At 45.8% G+C, this 26,336-nt stretch overlaps 9 protein-coding genes, 1 non-coding gene and 1 pseudogene across 21 annotated transcripts; 6 read left to right on the forward strand and 5 right to left on the reverse strand.

Annotated features, from left to right (window-relative positions):
• Positions 1-22: 22 nt before the first annotated feature.
• Positions 23-4,120, reverse strand: lolal (lola like). Of its 8 annotated transcripts, none has more exons than NM_080039.4 (4): positions 3,870-3,946; positions 1,820-2,093; positions 1,333-1,419; positions 23-1,270 (listed from the first exon to the last, which is right to left on the reverse strand). In NM_080039.4, the coding sequence occupies exons 2-4, from the start codon at positions 1,919-1,921 to the stop codon at positions 1,076-1,078; spliced, it is 384 nt and encodes a 127-aa protein (NP_524778.1). In that variant the 5' UTR covers positions 1,922-2,093; positions 3,870-3,946; the 3' UTR covers positions 23-1,075. The 8 variants fall into 8 exon arrangements, with proteins under 8 accessions (NP_524778.1, NP_001246402.1, NP_725756.1 ...); NM_001259473.2 differs by lacking the exon at positions 3,870-3,946 and adding an exon at positions 2,196-2,307 and having other exon boundaries at positions 360-1,270; NM_166270.2 differs by having other exon boundaries at positions 773-1,270; positions 3,901-4,120.
• A 64-nt stretch (positions 4,121-4,184) lies between these two features.
• CG10914 (uncharacterized protein) lies at positions 4,185-6,238 on the forward strand. Its single transcript, NM_137453.3, has one exon. It carries the CDS (start codon positions 4,224-4,226, stop codon positions 6,096-6,098), a length of 1,875 nt encoding a protein of 624 aa, NP_611297.3. The 5' UTR covers positions 4,185-4,223; the 3' UTR covers positions 6,099-6,238.
• Positions 6,239-6,647: 409 nt separating this feature from the next.
• Positions 6,648-10,674, forward strand: Naus (Nausicaa). Of its 2 annotated transcripts, none has more exons than NM_001299636.1 (4): positions 6,648-7,803; positions 7,880-8,066; positions 8,135-8,256; positions 8,780-10,674. In NM_001299636.1, exons 1-4 carry the CDS (start codon positions 6,957-6,959, stop codon positions 9,451-9,453), a joined length of 1,830 nt encoding a protein of 609 aa, NP_001286565.1. In that variant the 5' UTR covers positions 6,648-6,956; the 3' UTR covers positions 9,454-10,674. The 2 variants fall into 2 exon arrangements, with proteins under 2 accessions (NP_001286565.1, NP_611299.2); NM_137455.5 differs by having other exon boundaries at positions 8,780-10,137.
• Nup75 (Nucleoporin 75kD) lies at positions 10,622-13,068 on the reverse strand. Its single transcript, NM_137456.3, has 6 exons — positions 12,973-13,068; positions 11,753-12,915; positions 11,346-11,691; positions 11,088-11,278; positions 10,883-11,030; positions 10,622-10,823 (listed from the first exon to the last, which is right to left on the reverse strand). Exons 1-6 carry the CDS (start codon positions 12,997-12,999, stop codon positions 10,692-10,694), a joined length of 2,007 nt encoding a protein of 668 aa, NP_611300.2. The 5' UTR covers positions 13,000-13,068; the 3' UTR covers positions 10,622-10,691.
• Positions 13,069-13,154: 86 nt separating this feature from the next.
• On the forward strand, positions 13,155-14,308 carry CG42518 (uncharacterized protein). 2 transcript variants are annotated; one of them, NM_001169717.1, is made up of 5 exons: positions 13,155-13,197; positions 13,272-13,450; positions 13,586-13,649; positions 13,701-14,066; positions 14,136-14,308. In NM_001169717.1, the coding sequence occupies exons 4-5, from the start codon at positions 13,894-13,896 to the stop codon at positions 14,218-14,220; spliced, it is 258 nt and encodes an 85-aa protein (NP_001163188.1). In that variant the 5' UTR covers positions 13,155-13,197; positions 13,272-13,450; positions 13,586-13,649; positions 13,701-13,893; the 3' UTR covers positions 14,221-14,308. The 2 variants fall into 2 exon arrangements, with proteins under 2 accessions (NP_001163188.1, NP_001163187.1); NM_001169716.2 differs by having other exon boundaries at positions 13,183-13,450.
• On the forward strand, positions 13,183-14,308 carry MED9 (Mediator complex subunit 9). Its single transcript, NM_176220.2, has 4 exons — positions 13,183-13,450; positions 13,586-13,649; positions 13,701-14,066; positions 14,136-14,308. The coding sequence occupies exons 1-3, from the start codon at positions 13,245-13,247 to the stop codon at positions 13,863-13,865; spliced, it is 435 nt and encodes a 144-aa protein (NP_788400.1). The 5' UTR covers positions 13,183-13,244; the 3' UTR covers positions 13,866-14,066; positions 14,136-14,308.
• A 32-nt stretch (positions 14,309-14,340) lies between these two features.
• Dgp-1 lies at positions 14,341-18,535 on the reverse strand. Of its 2 annotated transcripts, none has more exons than NM_137458.3 (5): positions 17,321-17,398; positions 16,896-17,247; positions 16,646-16,826; positions 16,243-16,585; positions 14,341-16,185 (listed from the first exon to the last, which is right to left on the reverse strand). In NM_137458.3, exons 2-5 carry the CDS (start codon positions 17,146-17,148, stop codon positions 14,953-14,955), a joined length of 2,010 nt encoding a protein of 669 aa, NP_611302.1. In that variant the 5' UTR covers positions 17,149-17,247; positions 17,321-17,398; the 3' UTR covers positions 14,341-14,952. The 2 variants fall into 2 exon arrangements, with proteins under 2 accessions (NP_611302.1, NP_725760.1); NM_166274.2 differs by lacking the exon at positions 17,321-17,398 and adding an exon at positions 18,366-18,535 and having other exon boundaries at positions 14,671-16,185.
• A 441-nt stretch (positions 18,536-18,976) lies between these two features.
• On the forward strand, positions 18,977-19,482 carry CR45315 (annotated as a pseudogene).
• A 114-nt stretch (positions 19,483-19,596) lies between these two features.
• On the forward strand, positions 19,597-21,653 carry CG10916 (uncharacterized protein). Of its 2 annotated transcripts, none has more exons than NM_001274141.2 (1): positions 19,597-21,653. In NM_001274141.2, exon 1 carries the CDS (start codon positions 19,738-19,740, stop codon positions 20,527-20,529), a length of 792 nt encoding a protein of 263 aa, NP_001261070.1. In that variant the 5' UTR covers positions 19,597-19,737; the 3' UTR covers positions 20,530-21,653. The 2 variants fall into 2 exon arrangements, with proteins under 2 accessions (NP_001261070.1, NP_611303.1); NM_137459.3 differs by having other exon boundaries at positions 19,597-20,611.
• Positions 21,183-26,125, reverse strand: CG5726 (uncharacterized protein). The gene is made up of 3 exons (NM_137460.3): positions 25,399-26,125; positions 23,508-24,461; positions 21,183-22,992 (listed from the first exon to the last, which is right to left on the reverse strand). The coding sequence occupies exons 1-3, from the start codon at positions 25,758-25,760 to the stop codon at positions 22,008-22,010; spliced, it is 2,301 nt and encodes a 766-aa protein (NP_611304.1). The 5' UTR covers positions 25,761-26,125; the 3' UTR covers positions 21,183-22,007.
• Positions 26,079-26,133, reverse strand: mir-11182 (mir-11182 stem loop). Its single transcript, NR_156797.1, has one exon. It is a non-coding gene; the product is annotated as a mir-11182 precursor RNA (primary transcript).
• Positions 26,134-26,336: the final 203 nt, after the last annotated feature.

The raw sequence follows: 26,336 nt of genomic DNA on the forward strand, positions 1-26,336 counted from the left end.
ATCGTAATTTAATGAAAAGCTCAGGATGATTTGCATTTGTTTTTTTTTTTTTTTTGTTTTAATTATTCTGTTTATTTACCGTAGTTTCTTTAAATCTATGCTCACATGTATACATATACATACATATAAATATTTTACTTTATGTAATAATATTCAAGTATAGTTTTTACTCAAGTTGTATTTTTCATTCTAACGTATTTCCTTACTCTTTTGTTTAAACTGTGTAGAACTGCTAGCTTCGCACTGAAACACCTTTTCTTCGTTTTGTTATTAATACAATATATGTATGTATCTCGCGTATGATCAGAAGTTGGGGAAAAACGCGCTTGTCCACACACAATTAATTGAAGTACAATTTTGCATTTGTTTCTATTTTATTGTTTAAATATAGATGAAAATGAGTTTGTCTGTCTGGAGGCGTGGCATGTCTGGGGTTGTAGTTAGTGGCTTAAAAACTAACCGAATGTGTTGTAATATTCGCGCCCGTCGTGGCTTTTTCCATCTACTTGCACATTTCACACTATATTTATAATTATCTTTATATATTTTAAATGGATCTTCTTTAATTACTTTACAAAAGTGCGTTTTTTGTTTTGTTTCGTTTCGTTATGTTTTGTTTTGCTTTAGGGGCTGCTGTCCATATCGTTTTATTTATACAGAGTGGTTTGTATTGTTAATAATATATTACAAACTATTTTATGCAGAAATTAAACAAAAAGAATTCAAATCGAGTTCTGTGGGGTTGTCGGTAAGTGTTGTTTTTTTTTTTTTTGCAATTTGGTTGATCAGATGTGAATGAGCGGGTGTGGGAGTGGGCGGGCGGATTTGGCCTCCACCTCTACTTTACAGGCTAATCATTTCAATCTGTCCAGCTTTAGCTTTGTGTGGTCATTTGTTGGCGTTCTTCATCCTCCTCGTGCACTCTTATATGAATTTGTATACCAAATGTCGTTCTCGTAATGTTGTTTCTTTTGCCGCTGGTTGGAATTTTGTTTTCTTGCGTACATATAAGTTTCTTATAGTTGGTTGTTGTTATTTATTATGTATTTTTTGTTTCGATTATTGTTTAATACCATCAACCTTCCCGCTTTATCGAACTGGGTGTCTCTGCGAGGCCTTTCACTTTGAGGCGATCGGCGGTCTTAAGAAATGCTGGCAATTGTTCCTGGGACACGTTCACCTCACCGGCGTACATGAACTCCAGTATAGCCTGTAGGTGAATGTAGGAGACATCTTTCAGGATAATGATCGGATGCTTCGATGGGTTCTCCTGCGGGTGCATACATTACATTATCAAACGATTGCTTAGTTATTACCGCGTGAAAAACTCACCTCCAGTAGCGCTTTAAAGTAGGGACTGCAAGCGGAAAGCACCATTTTGTGGGCTTTGCAGGTTTGGCCCTCGCAGGCGAGTGTTACCTGTGAACAATAAGCATTGGGAAATCAGTAAGATCCGCCAGGCATTTTCACCGCAACAAATTGAACAAAAACGCAGAGCGAAGAACGAACACAGGTAAAAGAAAAACGAATTGAAAATAGCGTGAGGGCCAGGTATCTGCTACTCAGACCAACTGAGCTCAGCCGGTGACTGACCCTCCACAAGGGGCGGCCGCGAGCCAATCGGGCCAAGAGTAGCATAATAAACCTCAGCGCGCCCCTGGGACTGGTTAACTACAGTCGAACTTCTATGGCTTGATTTTGACTGAATTTATAAGTAACTTCAAAATATATTGACATCTAATATCATCATTCTAACTAATAGTTCGACTGCAATAGTTTTTCCATCGCCGCTTCTGGAAAGTTTCATTTGGTTACTCACATCTGTGAAGCTCTTCTCGTCGCGCAGGTGACGGAACGAGGTCACCATATTCGTTTGAAAATCGTTCCATTTTAGAAAGAACTGTTGATCCGACGACATCATGAAGAAGCTTTTGTTTTGTGGGGGCGTCGCGCTCGCTGAACAGAATGCTGGGAGGGGGGTGGGCAGGAGGCTTAATTTGGACTAGTGACCGAAAGGTTCACCGTTAGATGGTCTTAATTCGCAGCGGACCGCTTAATCCGTGGGTTTTCGCTTGGGTTTTCTTTGACGCACTCTGCAAGAGAAGTAAACAGACAGCATTAGTGAACGAACGGTAACGGCAAGGCAGAGTAAGACAAACAAACAACAGCTTGGCGAAATTAGCAGTGAACGTTACGAGAGCATTGCAAAACAGCACGTCTCTTGGCCAAAAGTATTCTGCAAATATAAATGTGCTGCGGCGCATGTGCAGCGTTTGTGCAGTGGGAAATGGGAGTTCGGAATGCACAGCGTTGTTACTCTGTACATGTGTGAGTGAGCTGGAAAATGTCAAAGTGCTGAGACAGCGCTAAATAAAAACAGCAAACAGCTGCCAGCAAAGGTTAAGCAAAGAGGCAAAAATATCAAATCGTCGCTGGCTCGCTCTGTTGAATGCCTTTCACTTTTCAAGGCAATTTCTGCATTTTCAGTCGTACACACATGTGTACTTATTGCTTATTTGAATTCGTATGCGGCACAGTGGCTTAGAACGCGGAATTAGTCTGTTGCACGCGATGCACGCTGCAGCTGCCGATGGCAATGTATTTTTAGGCGCACTCCAGTTAAATAGCATTCATTCCGTGATTTTTGACCAAAAAAGAACCAAGATGGCGGCACCATTCGCACTTCCATTCAGTGACTTTGTCTTAATTTCACTCCCACTCCATCCCACTGTGCGGCCAACATGTGTTTTTCTTCTTGAGGAAATAGCGTTGTTGTTGATGCGACTCTCATATGCGCTACACTGGCAGCCGGCTGTATGTTTCTGCGTGGGCGGGGGAGAGCAGGGCATATAGTTTGCCGCCAGAGCTTAAACTTTAGTCTCACGCTCTCTGTGTCCCTCGTTCTCTTTCGCTAAGCGCTCTCAACTTTCAACTGCCGTTATGATTTCGCAATTACATTACAACAACAACAACTTAAAAGGCAGAGCAGACATCGCTGGAAATTCAGCTGCATAAGTGTAAGTGTGTGGCTGTGTGCGAGTGTGGGTAGGCGGCGGCAACTATCTCGCTTGCTCTTGCGCCCGGGGTTATCGGTAGCTTCTTCTAGGCTGAGTGCATTTCGTTGAATCATGGATGTTGAAAGTTGTCTAATTTCCGAACTATTGATTTTTCCCCTTCCCCGTCAAGAAACTGCATTGTTGCTTCTTGAAGACCAGTTTTGGTAACATCAGGAGAATGGAAAGGAGCGAGTGAGTCGGTGAGTAAGTGAGTGAGCGATGCGAGCGACAAAATCAACAACAACAACAACAACAACGGTTCAAAACGAGTTCCAACGAAAGTTGCAACACTCTCAACAATTTGAGCAGCTCCGTTTGTTGTTATTGCATTACTCAATCGGGAAGAACTCTACACTCGACGGAATAGTGTGCTCGTCTGAGATTTATTCTATTTCAATTCTTTTCTTTTGTTTTTGGTCAGACAATGGCGTCGGCAAACGTTCGTGGAAAGCCGCAGGAACCACCAAAATGCCTGGCGTCACATTAACCGAGCCGCCTTTGTTTATGCAAATATTATTGTAATATTTGGTTAAAATTAGGTCGCGCTTCGCGTTACTTTTTATTTCATATACACGCAGCAGCAGCACGCATACAGTCACGTCACGCACACATACAATCGCCGTTCACATACACTTGTCTTTTTTCCACACACTTTCCTAATCATTTTATTTGTTGTGCGCTGCTGCTTTTTACTCGGCGTGTACTCTGTACTTTTACCAATGCGTATATCGCCTGCCGACCGCCGCAGGAGCACGCTAATTGCGCCGTGGACACGCTTTTTCTATATCTTTTTGTTTCAATTTTAATACATACACGCTTTTTTTTTGTCCCGCACTTAACTCACCTCTGCTTTCTCGCTAACGCTGCTTTCTTTTTTCTCTTTCACCGATTTCGATTTTCGATACACTCGTGATTGTTCGATATGAATCGGCCTAATTTCGATGCGTTTTGTTTTTTTCCAGTTAATGAACACAAATTAATGTACTGAAATATCTTTTATTCGATTTATAACACAAAAAGCATTGCTTGAATTGATGCTTGTTATTTTGTACGCCAAATAATATAACAATCGTTCAGATCTATCGGCTAGCAGCCCTGACTATGTAAATGGTTTCGTAGCAAACGGCTTTAGTCTGACACTGTGAGAATTCTTGTGGGCATTGCAAAATGTTTAAAACCACACGTTTATATAAAATTATAAATAAAAATGTGGTTATCACATGTTCGAGGCGGCAGAATACCGCCGCTGAAGTGGGACAGAGCTTTCGGCAGAGGGCGTGGCTGCTCGCCAGAGAGCGGTACAAGGATCATGAGCACGTTCATTACAGCTCTGTTCTGGAGACCAAAATAAAACCCTCTTTCTCGATTCCTGAGACACAACAGCATTTGCCCGACGACTGGATGGACGACTACGAGTTCTATCAGGGCGCCCAGGAGGGAGGGAATAAGCAGGGCACACCGGATCCTTCGTTACCCGCCTCAAAGGTTCCATGCAACGGCTGCGGCGCAGACCTTCATTGCACGAATGCCTCCCTGCCAGGCTATATACCAAGTGAAATATTCAGGGATAGGACGCAGCAGGAACTGCAAACGATCACCTGCAAGCGTTGTCACTTTCTGAACCACTACAACATCGCATTGGATGTGGTGGTGGCCCCATCGACCTATGTGGACACCATATCCCGCATTCAAGACAAATTTGCACTGGCTATTGTTCTGGTGGACCTTCTCGATTTTCCCTGCTCCATTTGGCCGGGCATGCAAAACATATTGGGCGCAAAGCGACCCGTCTTCCTGGTGGGCAACAAGGTCGATCTGCTGCCGCGCGACTCCAACATCTATCTTCAGCATATTAAGGATTCTCTGCAGCGCGAGTTCATCAAGCATGGCGGTGGAAATGGTCTAAATATCAAGAATGTCAGTTTGATATCCGCCAAAACGGGCTATGGCATCGAGGAGCTAATAACGCAGCTGCACAAAACGTGGGCCTACAAAGGCGATGTCTATCTGGTGGGCTGCACCAATGTGGGCAAGAGCTCGCTGTTCAACATTCTGCTTAACTCGGACTACTGCCGGCCGGAGGCCAGTGACCTGGTGCGCAAGGCCACCACCTGTCCGTGGCCGGGCACCACACTCAAACTGCTGCGGTTTCCAATCTTGCGTCCATCGAACGATCGAGTCTATCAGCGCTTTAAGAGATTGGTTTCGGAGCGCAGCGAGAAGGCGGAAATGGAAAAGGAGCGTCGCGCAGTGGCAAGGGAAACGGGTTCAGCGGCAGCTGCTCAACCAGTGGCTCCGGTTGGACGCACCTTCGATCGACGCGAAAATCTCCATGATGCCTTTGCCATGGCCGGTGGCTCGCGACCGATTACAACGCTAAACGATCGGGGCAAGGAGTACAAGGAAGCGCGTTGGGTCTACGACACACCGGGTGTGATGCAACCCGACCAAATATCTCCCCTGCTCACCGCCGAGGAGCTGGTAAAGCTGCAGCCCGCCACCATGATCCGACCGCGCGCCTTTCGGCTGCGGCCCCAGATGAGCATACTACTGGGCGGTTTGGCCAGATTGGATCTGCTGGAAATAACAAGCCCAAGGAAACACTTTGACTGGCTGAAGGTGTTTGTATTTGCCTCAGAGCATCTTCCCATCATGATAGCAGATACACAGGAGGCGGAAAGCGTGTACAAAAGATACGTGGGTTCGCCCTTTCTGGGTGTTCCCTTCGCTAGCGAGAACTTGGAGGCCCGCCTGCGACGCTGGCCGGGATTGCAATGCAAGGATGGGGATATTGTGCTGGCAAGTGAAGGAAGGAACGAGGAAACGAGGCTTAACTGTGATATTACGCTCAGCTCTGCGGGCTGGATGGGAATCCTGCTGCCGGGCCACTCGGAGTGTCGTCTACGGGCCTGGACACCAAAGGCGGCAGGGATTTACAGACGTGAACCGGCTTTAATACCTTTAGCCGATCGATTGGTTGGCAAGCACATAAGGTATTCCCTGGCCTACAACACCGCCAAGCCCTTTGTTTACAAAAAATAAAAAACAAATTGTTTATAAATTGTAAATAAATACAATTGTTTAAATTACTTAATAATATATTCTACCAAACTAAAGCAATTTGCACCGCTTTAGTTATTTTCAGCATACCCCGATTTTTATAATAAAGTTTGTGCTATTATATATTATATTTATGAACTTATAAATTTAAATATAGTTTCAAAACCCGTAACGGCGCCAAAAAGCAGACCCTTGCTTAACGTGCTTTGCAACACTGGCTACTCGCTACTCTTTTTTAAAGCGAGTTGGCAGCGCAGCGTACATAATCGGTGCTGCCGTTTTTTAATAAAAGATAAAAGCTGTTTATGGCTACATGGATTTTGGATATCATGAACATAGCACCTTTAGATACAATAAGCTTAACTTAACAGTATAGTAAAGAGTGTAAAAATATAACTCAAATAAAGTGCGTTTGGATATTTAAGAAAATGCTGACTAATTAAAAAACAGACGTTTATGTTCTTATCTTCCCGCCATGCGCAGCACTATCCTGCGACTAAGCCAGATCTGACGGGAATAAAGCTGAATCGGCAGCACTGCCGCAAGTATCCACTTTTTCACGGGCAACAAATTGACAAAGAAATTGTAAGATAATTTCCTGTGGCGATTGCTGCTTGCGCAAAGCCACTTGCCTTGAAAGCGGGCTTAAACAGAGTCCGGGCCAGAAGTTAAATATTGCAGAGAGCTTGCATACCGTGTAATTTGCGAACTGCGACGCACCAAACTTTTTTTTTTGTATGCCGTGAGCTGAGCGGAGGTGGAGATCGGGAGTTCGGAATCCGGAATCGGGAATTGGGCATTGGATATCGGGACGGGAGCCACACGAAAGAGTCGGCGGCAATGGAGCAGAACTCGAACAGCAGCGTTGCGGATACGTTTGCGGAGGCACCAGCGACGGACGCGGATTACGGCACTGAGAACTGTTCCGGATCCGGAATGTCGGTCGGCGACACCGTGAGCGCCAACCACGAGTTCCAGACCATGAAACCGGGTCCCGGTGTGGTGCACAAGGTGATGCCGGTGGCAAATAGCGCCAGCAGTGCTACCGCAACCAACGGACGCACGCGCTCCGAGATGCCGCACAGCGAGCTGGTGAAGATGCTGTACTACCTGGAGGGCGAGCTGCAGGCACGGGATGTCTGCATAGCCGCCCTGAGGAACGAGCGGGTAAAGCAGCTCATTGCACAGCTGCGCACCAAGCGACTGCAGCCGAACGATCCGTATGCGGCCATATTCCGGGACAAGATCGCACTCAATGGCAATCTGATATCAAGGGAATCGTCTACGCAGGCGGCGCAAGCGGAGATGGAGGTGCGCCAGATCATTGAGCAGCAAATGGAGCAGCAGTATCAGATGGTTAGCAAGCAGAGGGCCACGCATGTGCGTATGGTCAACATATTGACCGAATCGCTGGAAAACAATCAGCGTATGCTCCAGGAGCTGGAGGAGGAGAAGCGCAAGCACGAGAACACCACGGCTCAGGGTGACGACATCACCTACGGCCTGGAATTGGAGCGCAACAAGCTGAAGCAGGACCTAGAGGAGGAGCGCGCTCAGGTGGCCAAAATGGAGAAGGATCTGAAGAAGCTGCAGGAGACGCTCGAGTACGAGCGCAATCGACAAAAGCAGATTGTGCTGCTGTTGATTGCGGAGCGCAAAAAGATCCTCATGAAGTATATTGAAGAGGGTGCGTATGACCGTATGAAGATAAGATATGAAGATATCCACTTTGCTCATACAATAATATCTATGGGATTATACAGGGAAACGATCGGAGGATCTGGCCCAAATTCTGGCCGAGGAGAAGCAGCGCTCGGATACCATTGCCGAGGGTCTCGAGGAGGAGAGCAAAAAGTCGCTGCGCATGGAGGAGGAACTGGAGAAGCAAACGCATGCCATGGAGCAGGAGCGTAAAGTCCTGTTTGCCAAACTAGCCAAGGAGGAACTCCGGTTCGTCACGACGCCAGTCGTTACGTTCGAATGAACAAACTATATCATCTTCTACGTCTATTTTTCAGGGTCAAGGAGCTGGAGCAGGAACTCAACGCCCTACGGAGCGAGCACGAGGCTCTGAAAAAGCAGCAGCAACTGGGTGGCAGCGGCTCATCCGTGGCCGCCGCCAAGGCGCGACAGTTCAGCGGTGAGTTAGCCAGACAAGGCAATTCCACCTGGAAACTGGCTGTTGTAATTATACATATGGTTGCCCTCCTTATAATTTTCTATATACAAACTTTAACTCTATATATATATATTACTTTTTTTTCGAACTCCTCTTGAAGCCGAAATCTTTTGTTAGAAAAAATGTTACGCAATTGCAAGGTGATTTGTTTTTTGTTTTGTGATGTTCCTCGTGCACCTCACGTTGCACCAACCCAAAGATCACGCATTCGCACGTCCACCCCGCACGCTCGCACCCCAGCGATTGGAGCACCCTGACAAAAGCCAGAACGTAGCCAATTGACACCAGTGGCGTCTGTAGACTTTTCACGACCATGCCAAAGCATTTCCACACAAGCCAGGCCTTCCCAGAACTCATCTGCAATGGCTTTGCAGCTCTATATGGGCTTCTGGTTAGGCCAATCCGCCTCGGAGATCCGAAAATCTAGTGTTTTACGGAGCTGTCATAAGCCGAATGCTAATCCCATTTCTCTGCGCTTTTACAGACGACGCCTGTGCCACGCCCCCCATGGTGAACATCGCCAAGATCGTGCAGCCAACAGCCACGGTTAGCAGCATGCCGGTCTCGGGACCACAGACCGGCATCGCCCGCTCCATTGCGCCGGGCCAGAACATCCGGAGCGCTGGAATCGCAACGGCGCCCACGGGCACGGCCACAGCAGCAATAGCACCACTAACTGCCGTGCTCAACCACACTACCACCATCACAACCACCACGAATAACACCACCACCAGCAGCAACAGCAACTCGAGCGGCAGCATTGGAGTAGCAGCAACAGCTGCAGCAGTAGCTGCATCAGTTGAGACGGCTGCTACGGTCACCGTGCCCATGGTGGCGCCACCCTCACCCTCTCCGGCAAAGATGCAGCCGACGGCCACCATCCAGCGGGCGCCCGGCGGCAAGTATGCCGCACTGGCTGCGGCAGCTGCCCTCGACCAGACAACAACACCGCATCCTCATCCCGTTCCCATTGCCGTGCCGCCGGTTACGGTGCCGCCAGCGGGCGCTCGCGGAGCACCGCCCCCCATACCAACCAAGCCGATCGTGCCACCCAAGCGGGAGCCATCGCTCTCCCGGCTGGGCTCGATAACGGGCAGCAGTGCCATAGCGGCTGCCACCGCAGCCACCACGGCCGCGGGCACGGCGAAGCAGAATTAGACACCTACACTCAGACTTACATTAATAACCGATATTGGGCGTAGCGATAAGCGAAATACTCAAGCGGCGTAGTCCCTCGGTGACCGCGCTGGGCAACAGGATCCTCCATCCCGAACTGACAACTTTCATGTTCTCTTGTCTTTAAAATGTTAAAATTTTATGGTCGTACATGTCTTCATTTTTTTTTTGTTTATTGTGATTATTCAGTTTAGATTGTAGCTTACAAAAGATTTCAATTTAAAAGTCTCTTTTATATATACTTTGATATTTACTCATTTATACAATCGACTTCATTGTCAGTTCGAGATTGGAATCCTAAAAAGTAATCTAAAATCTTCTTAAAAGTGAAAAGGATGCGATTATTTGAGTATTTTCTGTTGCCTAGCGTGATTTGGCATACAAAACGTTTAGGAGAGAAGTTTGTTAAGAATTAGAATGATAGTATACAGTGCGACTCCCCCCCCAGGCGGCCTATCGTCTAAGTTTGGTTTAGTTTAGTTATTGTTTTTTACCAAGCGAACGATACATTTTACAATGCCGTTGGCGGTCCGCGGGCCAAGCCAAGAGACAAGCGACTTTAAATGTAATTCCGTACGTAGTAACCGAACATTTGTACAAGGCCGTGCGATTCTCATAACAAGTAACAGCCACAATATATGATAATTATATACATACCCCACAGATATATAATAGATTATATATATATATATATCCACGCATATGCATCAAACTATGTGTACTACCCTTGTACTCTGGGCGTTGTTTAATAGTTCTTAGGTGCGTCGCATACGTGTGTAATCAACTTCCTCCATGTGCAGCTAACATACTGAATTATTTCGTAGTGTTTGATTTATATATTAAGTTCTAAGTTCGGCCTAAGCACCTTTGTTTGCCCGCCTAACCTATAACCGAGAAGTGTATCCTATAGATTTACCCACGCCGTTCAAACTAGCATAGTTGACCGGGACGGACATCGTTCGACGGGAACACTTATTTTACAAATGCGTACTGTGAACATCCCTCCAGCCCCCCAGCAGCTTGGATTACCTTTTTAGTCAAAGGGCAGCAGCCAGTCAAGTAGTGTTGTTGGTACAATAAATACATAGCAAAGAGGCACAAGATATAAACAAAATGCGTATGAATAACAAGTTAGCAATGCAAGCGCGATCTATAACAAATTACGATGTATTGGAAAAGCGAAAAATACAAAATAAATTACATTAAAAATGCATTCAAAATCACACCACGGGCAAAGTGTTCTCAATGATCAATGCTCGGGCCAAATTGCGTGCGCAGGCCAGGCGCAGGAGGTTCATGATTTCGTCAACGTTCTCCACCCGATAGTCCTTGAACACGGTTTCTGTGTGGTGCTGCGAAGGAATAGCCCAATTATTAGACATCAATAAAACGCAAGCAACGCTAGACATACTTTTCCATATTTGGACACATCGCGTTCGATGATGGGCACCAGATCGGTTTCAATGTGATGCAGAATGGCCACCGTTTCCTTGGCGAAGATCTTCGGATCTTTGGACTCTAGCAGTGGCATGGAATCGATGAGCAACGATGGCCAAAAGCTAATGGAAGAATATATGTTACTTTTAAATGTGTTCGTAGTAAACCCAATAACTTACTAGTCTGGCGTAATTTTGGATTCCAAAAGATTCACCAGCAGCTCGGAGGCAGAAAGAAAATCACGGGTACGGTAGAACTCATAGAACTCAAAGTACTTGGAGAGAAACACCAAGCGCGGTGAGGCAAACATTCGGCCACCGACATTGGCAATGGTGTCCGGGCAAAGCATGCAGCCAGTTTTCGAGTAATGCTATGCCACAGATCAATATACAAATCAAATTGAATGAAATACTTATGCAAAAATAGTTTATATTTACCTTTAAAATAAAGTCAGCTACCGCCGTAACCAGCAGCACATCCTTGGAGCGAATGGCCCATTCCAGGGCGTTTCCATAACGCTCGTTATCGTAGGATCGCTTTGAAAGCACCTTGCAGATCTCCCGTTCTACGCTTATGAGCCCGCGCTGCCTGGCCAGGTTAATAAGCTTGGTGGCTTGCCGCTCGCTGCGCAAAGTGATTCGGGGCAAAAGCAGCTCGATAGCCGCCTGACCCTCCTGCTTGCAACAGTCCAGATAGTCGATGCCCAGTTGCCACATATTGTGGGACGTCATCAGATAGCTGCCGTACTCATAGATCATTGAGTGACGCAGGGCCGGAAGATCGCTGTGGGTGCATAAAATATATAGCATATTGATTGAACATAACTTCTGACAAAAAAACTCACATGTTGTTCTGATCGAAATAGCTCTTCAGCTGACCACAATGATGGATAAGATCAATCAAATGCGTTGAGAACCAGTGTGTGTCGTTAAGTTTTTGAGCATCGTATATAAATAGTCTAAGATCGTGATCCATAAGCTGAGAAACCATGCGGTTCATGCTGCACTGCTCTCTTTCCGGCCGGAGAAGACACCATCGGTTTAGCCATTTGGCTGCCGCTATTTTCAGCTCAAAGGGTTTGCAGGTGGGCTTGGTAAAGAGCAGGTATCCTGGCAGGTATTCATAGAAATCCTGGGACTCTTTGATGCCAGCATCCCACTGCTCGCTGTCGCCGGCGACCAGACGAATCAACTGCTCCAGCTCCGGCTCCGTGGCAAATAAGCCGGACTGAATCTTGCGTTCCGTATCCACGTGCCAGAACTCCCACTGCGAGTGAAACTTCTGCAGGGCATAGCCCTCTTGATACACTGGCATGGACTTCAGGATCTGTTCGGCCGCCTTGAAGCTCGTTTGTCCAGCTTTGCGATTCTGCGAGAGAACTGCTCTCGTAACATCTATTTCGCCCAGCATAATGAGTGATTTGACAATGCTCCAATAGTCATCAGATTCGCTGGCCTCCTCTCCCATGAGCAGTAGATCCGTGGCTCTGTCCTCTGCGTGCGGCGAGTGGAAACGCGCCCAGTCGAGCAGCTGCGGCACCACCAGCTGATTGCTCTGAATGTACAGAATCTCGAAGAGATGCCACAGGCATTCTGCCGCATAGAACACAACGATGGCATCACATAAGCGTTGCAGGCGCGCCTCATCTGTCTGAACCTCCGGCGATTTTTTTGCCTGCTCCAGCTTCTCCAGGCATGAGCGCACAATGCTCCTGTATGCCCGGGATATATTCACATACTCGGCACGTGTGGCCCGCGAACCCAACTGTTGCAGCGTGGCGAACGTGGCATTCGCCTCGGCGAGTACGCTGCGGAGAACGGGTTCGTCGAACAGCGTCGACTCCTGCGCCATGTAGATGAGCACCGGAACCTGTCCAGCATTCTCTGTGGGCTCATCCCGCGAACTGTGCGTCACATGCCGGTAGGCGCTGAGTGCGATTCGTGAGCCCGGCACAAAGACGCCAGTGAGTGTATTGCCACAGCGTGTGGCTAGGTCATCGCCAAGCTCCTAGATAGATTAAACGAGGTTTAATCTATTGAGTTTTTTATTTGTGCAGCTACTTACGAAGGCGAAAACACCGCTGTCGCTCATGTTGGCTTTATGTTTTTCTTCTTTATAAATTCTAAACGATTCGTTGCTTGTTATCGATAAGCAGAGGCGGCATTTGCCTGGCTCTATCGGTCTATCGTACTTCGATAGCAGGTTGTGCATCTACTACTTTTCCCTTTAGTATATTAATCGAATTAAGAGAATGTGAGGGCATTACTTTGGTATTATTACGTGTTGTCGGTAAGGTCCTATTGATTCTGACGCTGGAAATTCGATTCGTGTTTTTTATGATGGATTTGTCGCCAAACAATCAGATCGAGGACAGAAAACCCATCCTAACCGCCGACGGCCTGGTTCAGACTTCGAACTCCCCCTTCGAGCCGACCATATCGCAGGAGACGCAAACATCCAACGGAATCGGCGGCCAGTGCCATCTGACGGTTGACCAGTTGGACATTGAGATTCTGCCGATAATCTACGACATTGTGCGCTGGTGAGTGGTCATCGCGGATGCGGATTCCGGGTGTCATTGCCCCTGCACGGACAATGCCGAAAATCGGCGGATTTTAGCAACAAGTGCGCAATTAATGCCGCACCTTATATAACCTGGCGTCTTTGTGTCTTTCAGCGTGGAAAAGGATCCTCTGGAGAACGCCGTTAAGCTGCGCGAGTCCCAGGATTGCAACCACAAGGTGAGTCCTTGGTTCGTCATAAGTTGCCACCGCTATATACTTGATTTGTAGATCTTTGAACTTCAAAAACGCTTCGAATCGGCACGCGAGCAAATCCGCCAGCTCCCCGGGATCGATTTCAATAAGGAGGAGCAGCAACAGAGACTGGAACTACTGCGAAATCAGCTGAAGCTTAAGCAGCAGCTAATTCGCAAATACAAGGACACAGAGTTCTAGGCGGCAGCAAAATAAAAAAAAGGGCAAGATGGTGCTGCGACTGCTAATGCGCTACCTGGCCAACAACGAGCAGCTCATCCAGCGCATGGCGGAGAGCTATCCCATGAGACGCGCTGCCCAGTTGGTCGTTTCCCTGATGTACCGCACAAAAGACTTGGCCCGGGAGCAGGGACTGCACGAGATGACGCCAGAGCGTTTCAAGTGAGTGAAAGAATCGCCAGAATCATCTGGCTGAATCCGCCAATCTGACATGCATTTTCCAAATTGTAGATCCTTCGTTAACATGTTTAAGAACAACGTGCGCCAAGAGCTGGAGGGAGTGAAGAAGGAGCTTAATAGCAAGAAAAAGAACTAGGGTTCAGTAATTAACTTGTTTAACTACAATTGTATATACGCGGCAAGATAAATTTTAGTAAACACAGATGAATAAACATTGAAGCCAGAACATTATCTTCGGTGAATGAACCTTATTTTTGTAGAATAGGAAATTGCTTTTATTAAGGTAATTAGGAAACAAAGAAATCCTTATTCATTGCCATTTTATCTTAACACTTAAAAACAAAAGAGAACTTCAGATTGTCATTCTGAAACTATCGTTTTACAAAAAAATCAAATAATAACCTAATGTCTGCATTTACAACGCTTTCAACGTAATTTGCGTCAGCAAATTTGTTTTCATTTTCAGTTTGCATAGACATTAAACTCATCTTAAACTATAAGATTTTAATTTAAGATTCCAATTTATAAAGTCGTGTCTATTTAAGTTTATCGAGAGATAATTTAATATCATGTACACAAGTAGCATCTGGTTCAACCTGCGTTTATTCAGTGAAAAGACAAATGAAATCCATGCTGCAGTGACGTCGGTTGTCTTAAGTCTAGTGAACAAACAAAATATAGAATTTGGTTTGGCATATAGCACAATGTACAGTGGACAAGAACGGGACACGAAATAGTTTATTGGGGCACATGCCACTTTAGATTAGAAGGTCGCAAAATAAATTCATCCAATTATCTTTAAGAATTTGAAAAAAAAATACTTTAGTTTACAAAACTAGAAAGAGCCAAAACATGCAGGCGGCGCACTTCACTCGGTGAGAGCGGCCGGTGTGACTTCAACCGAGGACGACGACGAAGGATTCTCGCCGAGGGGCAGACCCAAAGAGGCCGAGCCATTGGATGGATCCACCCCAACGCCGCCGGACGGAGTCGGGCGATTATTTCTTTTCCGCTTGCCACCTCGCCGGCTGCCACCCTCGCGCTTGTCGCCGTTCTGCTTCTCGTCGGCGTTGTCCTTGCTGCATCCGGCGCCCGAGGAGCTGCCCTGGCCCTGCTGGCGGTGCTGGTTGTTACTGCCGTTGCTGCCGCCGTTATGTGAGCGCGACTGCATCTTGGCGGGCTTGGGGCGATATGGGCTAGCGGCAGCATTCGGTAGCGGACGCAGTATATTGCCAACAGCCTTGGTGCGTCCCTCGCGAAAGACCAGGCGCTGACCGGCGCGTATGTACTCCGGCTGCTTGATGAACCGGAATTTCACATGTGCCTTGTCGCCTGTTCGCAGGCAGTCGCGCGACATGTGTATGATTGAGGCCGTCTGGCGGATGCTGCCGCAGTGGACCATGGCCTGGTAGCGCGCCGATATCGTCGTCGGATGGTGGAGCACTAGTATCTCTCCCTCGAACTCCCAGCAGGCTTGCGGTTTGAGATCCTGCGACACCATTACCATGCCCTTGCGCAGATAGGCGCGCTTTATTTTCTTTAACGCAAAGCTTGCTGTTTGGCCACAGCGCACGCGTGCCACGTTCATGCGCTTGCGATGGATGCTCTTGATGGTGATGGGCACAAATGAACCCACCGCGTCTGGACCAAGCATCAGGCAGTCATTTAGCCGAATAGTGCCCTGAAGGCATGTACCGGACACAACAGTTCCCACACCCGGCACCGCGTACACATCGTCGATTTGAAACTCGGCCGGCAGACTCTCGGAGCCGGGCATTCGCGTGCTGAGAAGGTTGAGGAACATTTTGAGCAGCTCCAGGTTGTCACCGGTCACATTCGACACCTGGAAGATGGGGCACAGACGCTCGCTAACGAAATTCGTAGCGCTTAGGACAACGTCGTCGTGCGAACGCACCACAACCGGCACCTTGCGGCAGCCCTGGGATTTGAGCATCTTAAAGAGCAGCTTCATGTTCTCCTGCAGCACGTTGGCCGGGCACATGTCAATCTTAGTGACCACCACGAAAACGGGCACGGCTAGAGCCAAGGCCAGACCAAGATGTTCCTTAGTCATGCCTATGATGCCGGCATTGGCGCCAATCTAGGATGAGAAAATCAAGAGTTACGGCACGCTACAAAATCAGAGGAATGTACTAACCATCAGCATGCCAAAGTCCGGAGCATGTCCGGTCATGCCAAAGACGGTGGTTTTCAGGTAGCGCTCGTGGCCCGCCAGATCGATGAAGGTGATCACCTTGGCTGAGTTCTCGCATATCTTCACCCAATCCAGGTGGCCGTGGTCCGGCTTGTTAACCACATTGCCCACACCATCAAAGCCGAGAATGTCGTTGCCCACAGAGCTGGTGCGTCCACTTTCAATTTCGTGCTTGTGACGGAAGAGACGCTGTCGTGCGTGTCCACGACCATTGTCCAGTTCACCGTGGGTGAGTACGCCCAGTAATGTGGACTTACCCGCATCCACATTGCCTACGACGGCAACCCTAATAAAAGGAGATACATTAAAATGGTGCAACGGTGGGAATTCCGGTTATTTTAAGTACCTTATTTCCATAAAGTCGGTAGTGTCGATATGCTTTCGGATGAGGAACTGCGCCGATTGTCCTTTTTCTGCCCGCCGCTCACGCAGCTTGACCACATCCGCATCTATGTTGGCCGCTAGAAGGTGTAGCGTGGCCACGGAGGCCTCAAACTGCTCCGGGTTCAGGCCACTGTCACTGCCATCTGTATTTTCCGAAAACGGGTTATTTCATGTGGTTTTTGGTGAGGAAGCCTAGGCATTTTTGGACTCACCCTCCCCTACGCCAATCTCGTAGATGGTCTCCCCGCAGTTGTCGGCTATGCGGTCCTGCAGCCTCTTTTGTAGCAGCTCAATCTGCTCCTCTGTGGGCTGCACCAAGACATCCTTGCCCCGGATGCTGGAGTAGTCCACACTCATGGCGGCCATCTGCTGTGGCAGACCGTCCACGTTGAAAATGTTGCTACGGGCCGATTTGATGCCCACGCCCACGGCCACGCCATTTGGTGCGCTCTGTATGTTATTCATGGTGCTGGTAATTATAGGTTGTCTCACTGTATCCTTGGAATCATTTGGATCTGTGTGTGAGTGTGCAGGTCGATGGTGATGCTTGATGTTTGGTGAGTTCTGCAGGTAATAGAGAGCAAGTGCGTCGGGTTAGAAGGTTCTGCTGCTTGGACACTGCTGGTAAAATCCTGACCTATCCTACACCCATTTGACTTAGTTGTGCATTCGTCTTCTGGCGCGTGTTAACTGCTTGCATCGTAATGATGAAATGAAATTGAAGAAGTCAGAGTCTTTGCTTTTATAGCCGCTCATAAGGATGATGAAATCGGAAGCTTCGCATGGTGCTATAGTCGTTCTAGCTCCGTTCTCCGAAGAGAGAGAGTGAACGAAGAGAGCGCAGGAAGAGAGTTCCAGGAAATCGCAAGAATTCCCTAATTCTTTTTCTTTAGAATATGCACGAATATACATACATATATAATGATTTTATTTGTTTAAACGTTCGTAACTTAATTATTCAAAACATATTTAAGCAATACTGCAAATGAATACATATAGTGAAATAAATGAGGGGAATCCTCGAAACGCATGATGCAATATTTGCGTCAATTATGTGCATATCTCAAAAGAGGGGCTTGGAAGAAGACACAAGAGAGCCAAAGATAGAGAGTTTAATTAGCCGTTCTAATAATTTCGTTTAATAGTGAAATGGCCATTGTACATACATACATATATCTATGGCAAAGCACAATAAACAATGATAATGACAAGGCTATTCAACCGTTTATTTTTTGTTAGAAACAGCTGATTGCCGTTTTGTATTTGTTTATATAATAAAGCTTTGTTGACGTACGCAAAGCACAGCTGAAAAGCAACAAATGGCATAATCTCGTACGCATTTTTTGGCGTTTATTTATAGGCGGCAAACAAAGAGCGCAGTTAATGCGTCAGTGTGTGTGCCAAACATAGATATGTACTATGTACTTGCGTACATATGTATGTATTGTTTGTATTTTGGCAAACCAAAACAAACAGAAAATTTGCATATTATGCGCACATTAACTTGTTTCCATTGGAGTGGCGGCAAGTTTGGGAAACATAATTTGAGCCATTGAGAAACCGCACTAGCTGTAAATCAGCTGAATATCCATTTGTAGTTGTATGTTGAACTTAGCAATTAAAAGTGAAAGGATACGGGTGAACGCAGAAAAAGAAACGGGTATCTGGTCCTTGGCACTTACAGTTCATGCAGCCTTTTGTGCTCCTCTTCTCCGTCTGGTGTTTGTCCCTATATCTTTTCGGATTTATTGCGAATTGTACATAATTTGTTTAGCTTTTCCCGTAAAATTGTTTTCCGTGTCCCGAAGCCACGTACCGCGCGTCGTTGCCAGATCGGTTGAGTATCGTAAGTACCTGGTGCCACTTATCGATAGCTAATTTTAAATATTTATAAATTCTTGTGTTAAAAATGACCTGAACAGTATTTGAAACTATTATTGAGCACAGGTGAACCTTTTATTAGTTTTTAGCTATAAAATCCAAATTTATTATATATATACATTACATATTTGACTTCCTGATTATGAAATACATTTGTTTAACAACTGGCATACACTTTAATTAGTCTATTTAGTAAAAATCTATAACAAAATAAAACAAAATTGTTCTGAAACCTTGAGACCTAAATATTAGCAAAAAGTTTGAAATTAAATGTTATAAGCGTTTGAGATCCATGTAAACTTACGAAATATAAAAATAACAGTATTTCTGGCACTACTTAAAGTCCATCTCTATAAAGCTCGTATCCGTTAATTTTAAAATAAAACAAGTGCGCCATACGTATTTAAAGCTCAGTGTGTAAAGGGATTCAGATATGGATGGTAACAGCAAAGAAATGGAAAATTGAGAAGCACCCACAAATGACCCATCGCCATACCGGATTCGGAAACTAATTCCCGAACAGACAATGGGCCACAGGTGCATTCACGACGAACTTGTTCGCAGAAGTACCCGGTTAAAAGCCTGTCCTCTGACTCACAAGAATAACAGGGATTTTCCCGAGCACCCTCTGCTCATGAATCTGGACAGAGACAGCTTATCGGATGCCCACCTGCCGCCCGAGGAAGCAGTGCAGTGCGGCACTAACGAGGACGGACATCATGCGTCTGGGCAAGGTACATTCTTCCCATAAGGTCATGTACATCCCGCAGCACGGTCAAGAGGTTAACGTTGGCACCAACGAAGTACTGGTGCAGGTTTGAAACGCTACTTTAATACAAAGTAAAGATCCAGTAGATAACCACAAAATGATAGCACAGTACATTATCTTAGCCAAAATAGAGTTATGATTAAGACGCTAATATAAATGTTACTTAATATAAATGTTACTTACTTAATGCTATAAGATATTTAAAGGATTATTTTCAATCAAGATTCAAACTTATTAAAATAACAGTATTTCTAGTATATTTGGTATTCTCCAGAGGTCATCTCTAATAAAGCAGGAAAGTTGATACGAATCGTTTCGTTTTCCGCTCATTGTTGTGAAATAAATTTGGAACAGAAGAATAGAGCCACACATATTCAAAGCTCAGTATCCATAGGGACGTAGTTATGGAGAGTAATAGTAGTGAAATGGAAGGTAACGGCGGAAAAATCGCAGAAACTGCACCCACAAATGACTCATCACCTTCACTGAACATTTTATGTGCAATTTGCAACGAGTTTTTCCGGGCCAACGACATAATTTTCTCAACTTCACGGTGCGGTCATGTATTCCACAAGGACTGCCTCACCCGATGGCTGAATAGGTCCAGGACCTGCCCCCAATGCAGAGACCCATGCGACCGACGACGCGTGCACCGATTGTACCTAAACTTCGCCGAGGCCCCGGAGTTCGATGACACCGAATTGCCCAAGGTGGCCATGGATTGGGTGCCCATTGATCTGGACAGAGACAGCTTACCGGATGCCCACCTGCCGCCCGAGGGAGCTGTGCAGTGTGGCACCAACGAAGACGGACTGCCCACGTATGTGGCCAGAGGATATTACCACGACGATCTCCTGCCTGCTCCTTATGTACCGGAAAAGAAGGCTGCCTTCGGTTCGCACAGCTGTAGCGCCCGAACTCTGACCGATGATGTCGAGATCCTGGTGCTCAACGACTGTGACTACAAGTGGGTGCCCGGACAGCATGGAACATATCCGCGGGATGCTCTGAACACGGGCTACTCCGAGCTGGGTGAGGTCACCTACACGGGTCGTGGTCTTTACCAGGGTATCCTGCGTCTGGGCAAGGTGCATCCTTCCCACAAGGTCATGTACATCCCGCATCATGGTCAAGAGGTGAGCGTAAACACCTACGAAGTCCTGGTGGTCACCCCACGTGACCAGGCAGATCGATGATGCTGCTGATATCTTAAATCTCTTATGCCTTATTGTATGAATCTGTGTTATAAATACATATGTACGTCTTATTCTATTTTTGAAAAAAATCGGATCTATTATTTCTGTACTTGTTTTAAATTCGCTTATCAGTAAGCCAAGATTTGTCCCCAATTTCTTTAATCAAGCGAAAAATTGATAACTTTGTTTTGACTGCCAGCAAATTATGTACAAATAAAAGTCCCCATATACATATGTATAAGTTAGTCTGCTATTTGCTGCCCTCAAGTATGCAATTCTTTATAATAGTTTGGAAAGTGAAGATGTTTGTGACTAGACACGGGTTTAAAAATATTTTGACCTTGACTTGATCAATGCCTACGATAAACGGAAATCTTGGTTTTTTGTATATTGTATCTAAAACGGACCAACTGTCTTCAAAATGGCAAGATTAATAAAAACTGCGGTCTTAAAGCTTTCTTACTATCGCTTTTGTAAAGTATGCACAACCGAGAGTTGCCCACAGAAGTTCTGGAAAGTGGAAACGCAGAAGACGAGGGGAGTCACCCACAAGGATTCGGAAAATACATTCATCCAATCAGGTGATGTAAATACGGAGGTAAGACTATGACATTCTGCTGGTGATTTCAAAAGTTTTCAAAAGAATTTGTTTTAATGTTTGATTAATGATAATGCAATTTTTTTGTTTTATTAAAAATGTGTTAGACGCTATTTATATGCTGATTAGTGTTTTGAACCTACGCATGTTGCGAACATATTGATTATACCTAAACAAAGAGGTTTAAGTATCTATATAAGACTACTCGTATAACTCTACAATTCATGTTTTTCTCTGCACTCCGGCTTGGCTTTGTTGTTCCAACAGAGGGCCTCACAAAATTTGCTTTAAAAATACGTAAGCTTGTATAATTCGTTTAATAAATCGGCTGAACCTGCACTATAACATGACATTTAATATATAAGTATATATTTAGCTAAAAATACAAATTTTTATATGTTCAACATGCTTTTAACATTTCACCAACAGGCGTTTTACTTTTCAATAGAAATAGGATTATTTTTGTTTTTTCATTGACTTTGTACTTAGTTTCTAAGCAATTTGTATATATAAATATAAAAATGAGTGTGTGTGACTGTATTTTGTGTGGGAGTGTTTATGTGGCGTGGTTGTGTGGGACTACACAAGACATTCATATATATATAATTGGTATTTACAAATTTAGTGGCTCCAATGTGTAATGCATGCATGCTTAATATTCTTTAAGCCTGGATTTGAGATGGATTTGTTTTGTGATTGGTCTAAATTGTTTTGTATTGGTTTAACATTTGAGCTCAGTTGAAGACAAAATAATGTGAAAACAGTCTACGTGGATATACACATCCATTAGGAAACATATACGAAGGCGAAACAAATAACTTCTAAACGGACTTCAAAAACAATTTTCGTACATGTGGATGACTTCGTAAAGTGTATAAACTCATTTCTGGGCCGACAAATAGTTCATGTACTGAGTGGTCTGCTGGGCATTCCGCACCAGCTCGCTTTCCTCCTTTCCGGATGGTGGTTGGCCCTTATCCGCCTGCCCCTGCCAGTTCTCCTCGTTCTGCGGCTGATGGATGTCTGGCTGGGAGCGGCGTGTGAAATGGCGGTGCCGCTGGTGCTGATGCTGATGTGGATTTTGTGGCGATGTCTGTTGGCGACGATCAAACGAGCTGGACGCTTCGCTGGCCAAACTGCTTTGGCTGCTGTAACGCGGGAATCGAGGACCACCGCCTGCATGCGTGGGGCTCTGATTGTACCTATAGCCGCCTGATTTATCCATTTGCGATTTTGGCGGTCTCGGCAGAGTGCGAGCCCTGGATGAGCTGCGACTATTCGATTCCGGACCATTCGAGTTGTACGCACAGTTCTCGTCTTGGTAGCCACTGTTTATAGCATTGTTTGAGCGTCGCCAGGAATCGCTGTGTATTTTATGGTTGCCTCCCTGATGTTGCTGTTGCATCTGCTGTTGTTGTTGCTGCTGTTGTTTCTGGAATCGCGGCGGTTTGTCGTAGGTGTTGCGGTTATTGAATCGCCCACCTCGCTTATAGTTGTTTCCGCGCTCGTAGTTACTGATATAAGAGCGCTCACTGCGATCATCGCGATCCCTTTGATCCCAATTCGAGTTGACTATACTATTATAGTTGCCACCGCCAGACATATTGCGTTCGATGCGCTCCTGCGAGTGCTTCCTCCTGTCGTGGATGCTATACAGTCGCAGGTTGCCGCCTCCCTCGCTGCGCACGCTGTGGTGGTCATCGTCGCAGCTCACGCTGTACCGCCGCTGTTGGTCGCGCGACCGTCCGTTACTCTGGTCGCCGTCGTGATTGCGGTTGAAGCGTGTCTTCCGCCAGCTAGGGAGCGGCTTGCTCTCGTCCCGATCCTCGCTGCTGGCCATGGATGGATACTGGTCGGAGCTGGCGCTGTTCAAAAATTTGTGGTTAATATTTTGTCGTTAAATAAATATCGGTAGAATGAAATGAAAATAAATTAAATATAAAAGTTCTCGTTTTTTATAACGATACTTTTGTGTTACCAAAATATCTACAGTAAAGCATACATTAAATAAAATAATGTTATTTAAAATTCCTCAATTAAACTTAAATACTCGAAACTCAGTTCAAATCAAATTTTCGATTGCTTCAAATCAAAATTAAAGAAATGTAAATTAGGATTTAGGACATTTTTAAACAATAGGTGTTAATAAATATTTTATCCTTGACTTACTTAAAGGACTTGAATCAATCTTGGATATGTCTCTATAAATAAATTGCAATATTTTGTTATATATGTATATATATACATAAATTTAATTATTCATCATATTAAAAGATTCCTATCAGTCGTAGAACTTTTTCTAAACGTATGCATGTTAAGTTGTGATTGATTATCAGCTATAAATAGTATTACACTTATATAGTAAAGATTTGGTACATACTCTATGCTGGCTGGTTGTTGGTGCTGCTGCTGTTGTGATTGATGTGACTTCAAAGGACGCGGCACTTGCCGAGGTTGGAATCCGCGACGACGGTGGCCGAGTGAAGCAGAGTTATTCGCTTGATACGAGAGTCCAGATTCGGAGTATCTATCGTCGCCCTGATCCGCCTCACCGTAGCCAGTTTCACAAAAGGAATCCTCGCACACCTGCTCGCTCCACTTCTTTGCCGACGGCCGCGGTTCAAAGGTATCCTGATCCTGGCCGGACGTGTTGGCGCTGCTGCCGTTCTCTGACTGTTGATGCTGAAGCTGCTGTGAGCGGCCATCTTCGGCGAGATCCTGGGGGCCGGAGCCATTATTGTTGACCCCATCCTCTTCGCCATCTTCCACCACCAAGAAGTTGGTGTACATTGTCTCCAGGTCGTGGCCGATATGCTTAAAGTGGCTGTAAAAGAGGTCCAGCACCATCAGTAGCATGGCCTTCACCTTAGCGGTCAGCGCGGGCTGCATGATCAAATGCCGGCGAACGTGGAAGAGCAGTAAATCAATCTCGACCTTATGCCGCTTGCGCATGATCTCCCCATTCAGTGTGATCTGTGACAGCACCAGGCGGGCAATCCGAGTGCCCAGCACCACCGACGTGTCATTGAGCTCGCGGGTAAGCAAGTCCAGCAGGGACTCACCCAAAATGGTGATCGGGGTATTATCCGCCAGCCTTACCCTGTGATAATATTCACCCAGCAGCGTGATCGAGTTGTACAGTCGGTTCTTGTCGTGCAACCGATATGCGTCCGCGTTGAGGAAGTTTGTCTCCAAAATCTTGAGCATGGCGCTGCGCACCTTCGTCTCTTTCATGGCCAGTGCGTCGAAATTTCTCGATGAGAAGAGCAGGGCGAACTTTAGCGCCGTATCACCATCGCTAAGCGCCTTGTCGTTCAGGTACTCCATTGACTCACTGAAAATTGCAAATACAATTAGTTTATTTACTTTTCATTTATTAGTATGTTATAATAATCAAGTCTACTACTACTTCATAATGTTAAAGTTTGCACTACAACTGTGTTTAACACCCCCACTGATATAACGCATAGCAGCATTGTTTGATAAGCCCAAGCTGCGAACTATTTGTTCAGCAATTAACTCGAGCATGAGCCTGAGAGAATCGGAGGGAAAAATGTTCACTTTGAAATGATTCGATGGCGCCGATGTCTCTCTGCCCGTCTTTATTTGTATGAAAAGTTGTAAATTTTCAAGACACGCTGACGTTCGAGCAACCTGGTCGCAAACAACGAACTCGTGCACGAACACATATACACAAATACAGTGCTTTTCAGATTTATAAATCGATTTTTAGACATTTAATAAAATTGAAATGTATATGTAGAAGGTCGCAAAAACTTTTTCGAACCTAAAAATAATGAAGTAAGAAGAAAAGTTTACAAAGTTGCACTTTAAGAACCCAAGGGTTCTTGAACGCGTAAAAACAAATTAACGTTTGAACTTGATTAGTAATTCGGTTTCTGCATTTCAAGCATTTCATTATTGGAATAACTTATAGAATGCTGTAACCTATGGGCGAACGCCACAAGCTCCCAAATTTAACGAATTACTCATGCTACTTGTAATGGAATGTCATAAATATTACAATAAGGATCGGTCTTCGCCAGGCAGATATGTACTGCATGCATTAAGTCTTGTTATCACATGGCTGGCTTTGATGGGCTTGGGAGCTCGCCTTGCCCATATGCTATCGCACCGCACTGTACCTACGCCGGGTATTTACATACATCCATATGTATATGCGAAAAGAGGTGGCAAATAAACACACTACTTATGATATGATTAATCATCAATGAGCGAACCAACCAAACGGTAGAGATCGGCACACATACCAAAGCATAGACTCGTCGCGCACTATGTTGCAGAAGTCCGTTTCGATGGTCTTGATCTTGGAGTTCAGCACAATGCCATCGTCCTGCAGATCAAGGTTCCTCATCAGGGCGATGATGTGGTCGTAGGCATAGCCACCTGTTTGATTTTGATAGGCGGCGGGGCCAGTGTTCAGGATGGTACAAACATCCCGGAGGCGCGCTCCCGTTCCCTCACCACCGCCCCCGCTACCGACACCACTGTGCGAACTGTGACCACTGTCCACCGCACTGTTGTTGTAGCTGTTGTTGCCGTAGGAGGTGGTGTTGCTGCTGCCACCGCCGCCACTGTTGCTGCTGCTGACCATGTTGTTGGCCATTTCCATTTCTCGCCGCGATCACTGCCGTTTGTTGTTGTTATCGCACGGTTGTTTGTCTGTCCCTTCCACACACACTTCAGTGTCTGTTATATTGGTACGCGCGTGTGTGTGAGTCGTCGGTCCACCAAATAAGAATCAGCGTTGACAAAGGTGTCGAAATGCGCACGCCAAATGAAACACCTTTTCGCTCAGCTTCCGCTTTGGGTGCAGGTGCAGTTAGCTCACTGGGACCCACGGTCGATTGAAACGCAAATAACGAACGAAATTAAATGCACAAATTTATAACTATTCCTATTTATTATTGCTATTTGACGACTTTTAAAAGAGGTGGAAAAACATCGATGTGTTGTGTTCTTTAAAACATCGATGTTTCTCCACCTCTAGATAGCATTGTCGCGATATCGAAAGCACACGGTGTGCTTTCGTAAATAGCGCCACAGTGCTCCCGCTGTTATCGATAAGACCACCATGGGGCTAAAGTACGGAGCATAAGTAGCTGGATTTAAGATGGATTGGCAGAATAAAATATGAAATTTATATCCACAGTATATCTTAAGAAGTAGGGTTTAAAAAGTATCCACA

Source organism: Drosophila melanogaster, chromosome 2R, assembly GCF_000001215.4.
Source record: "Drosophila melanogaster chromosome 2R".
Lineage (NCBI taxonomy): Eukaryota > Metazoa > Arthropoda > Insecta > Diptera > Drosophilidae > Drosophila > Drosophila melanogaster.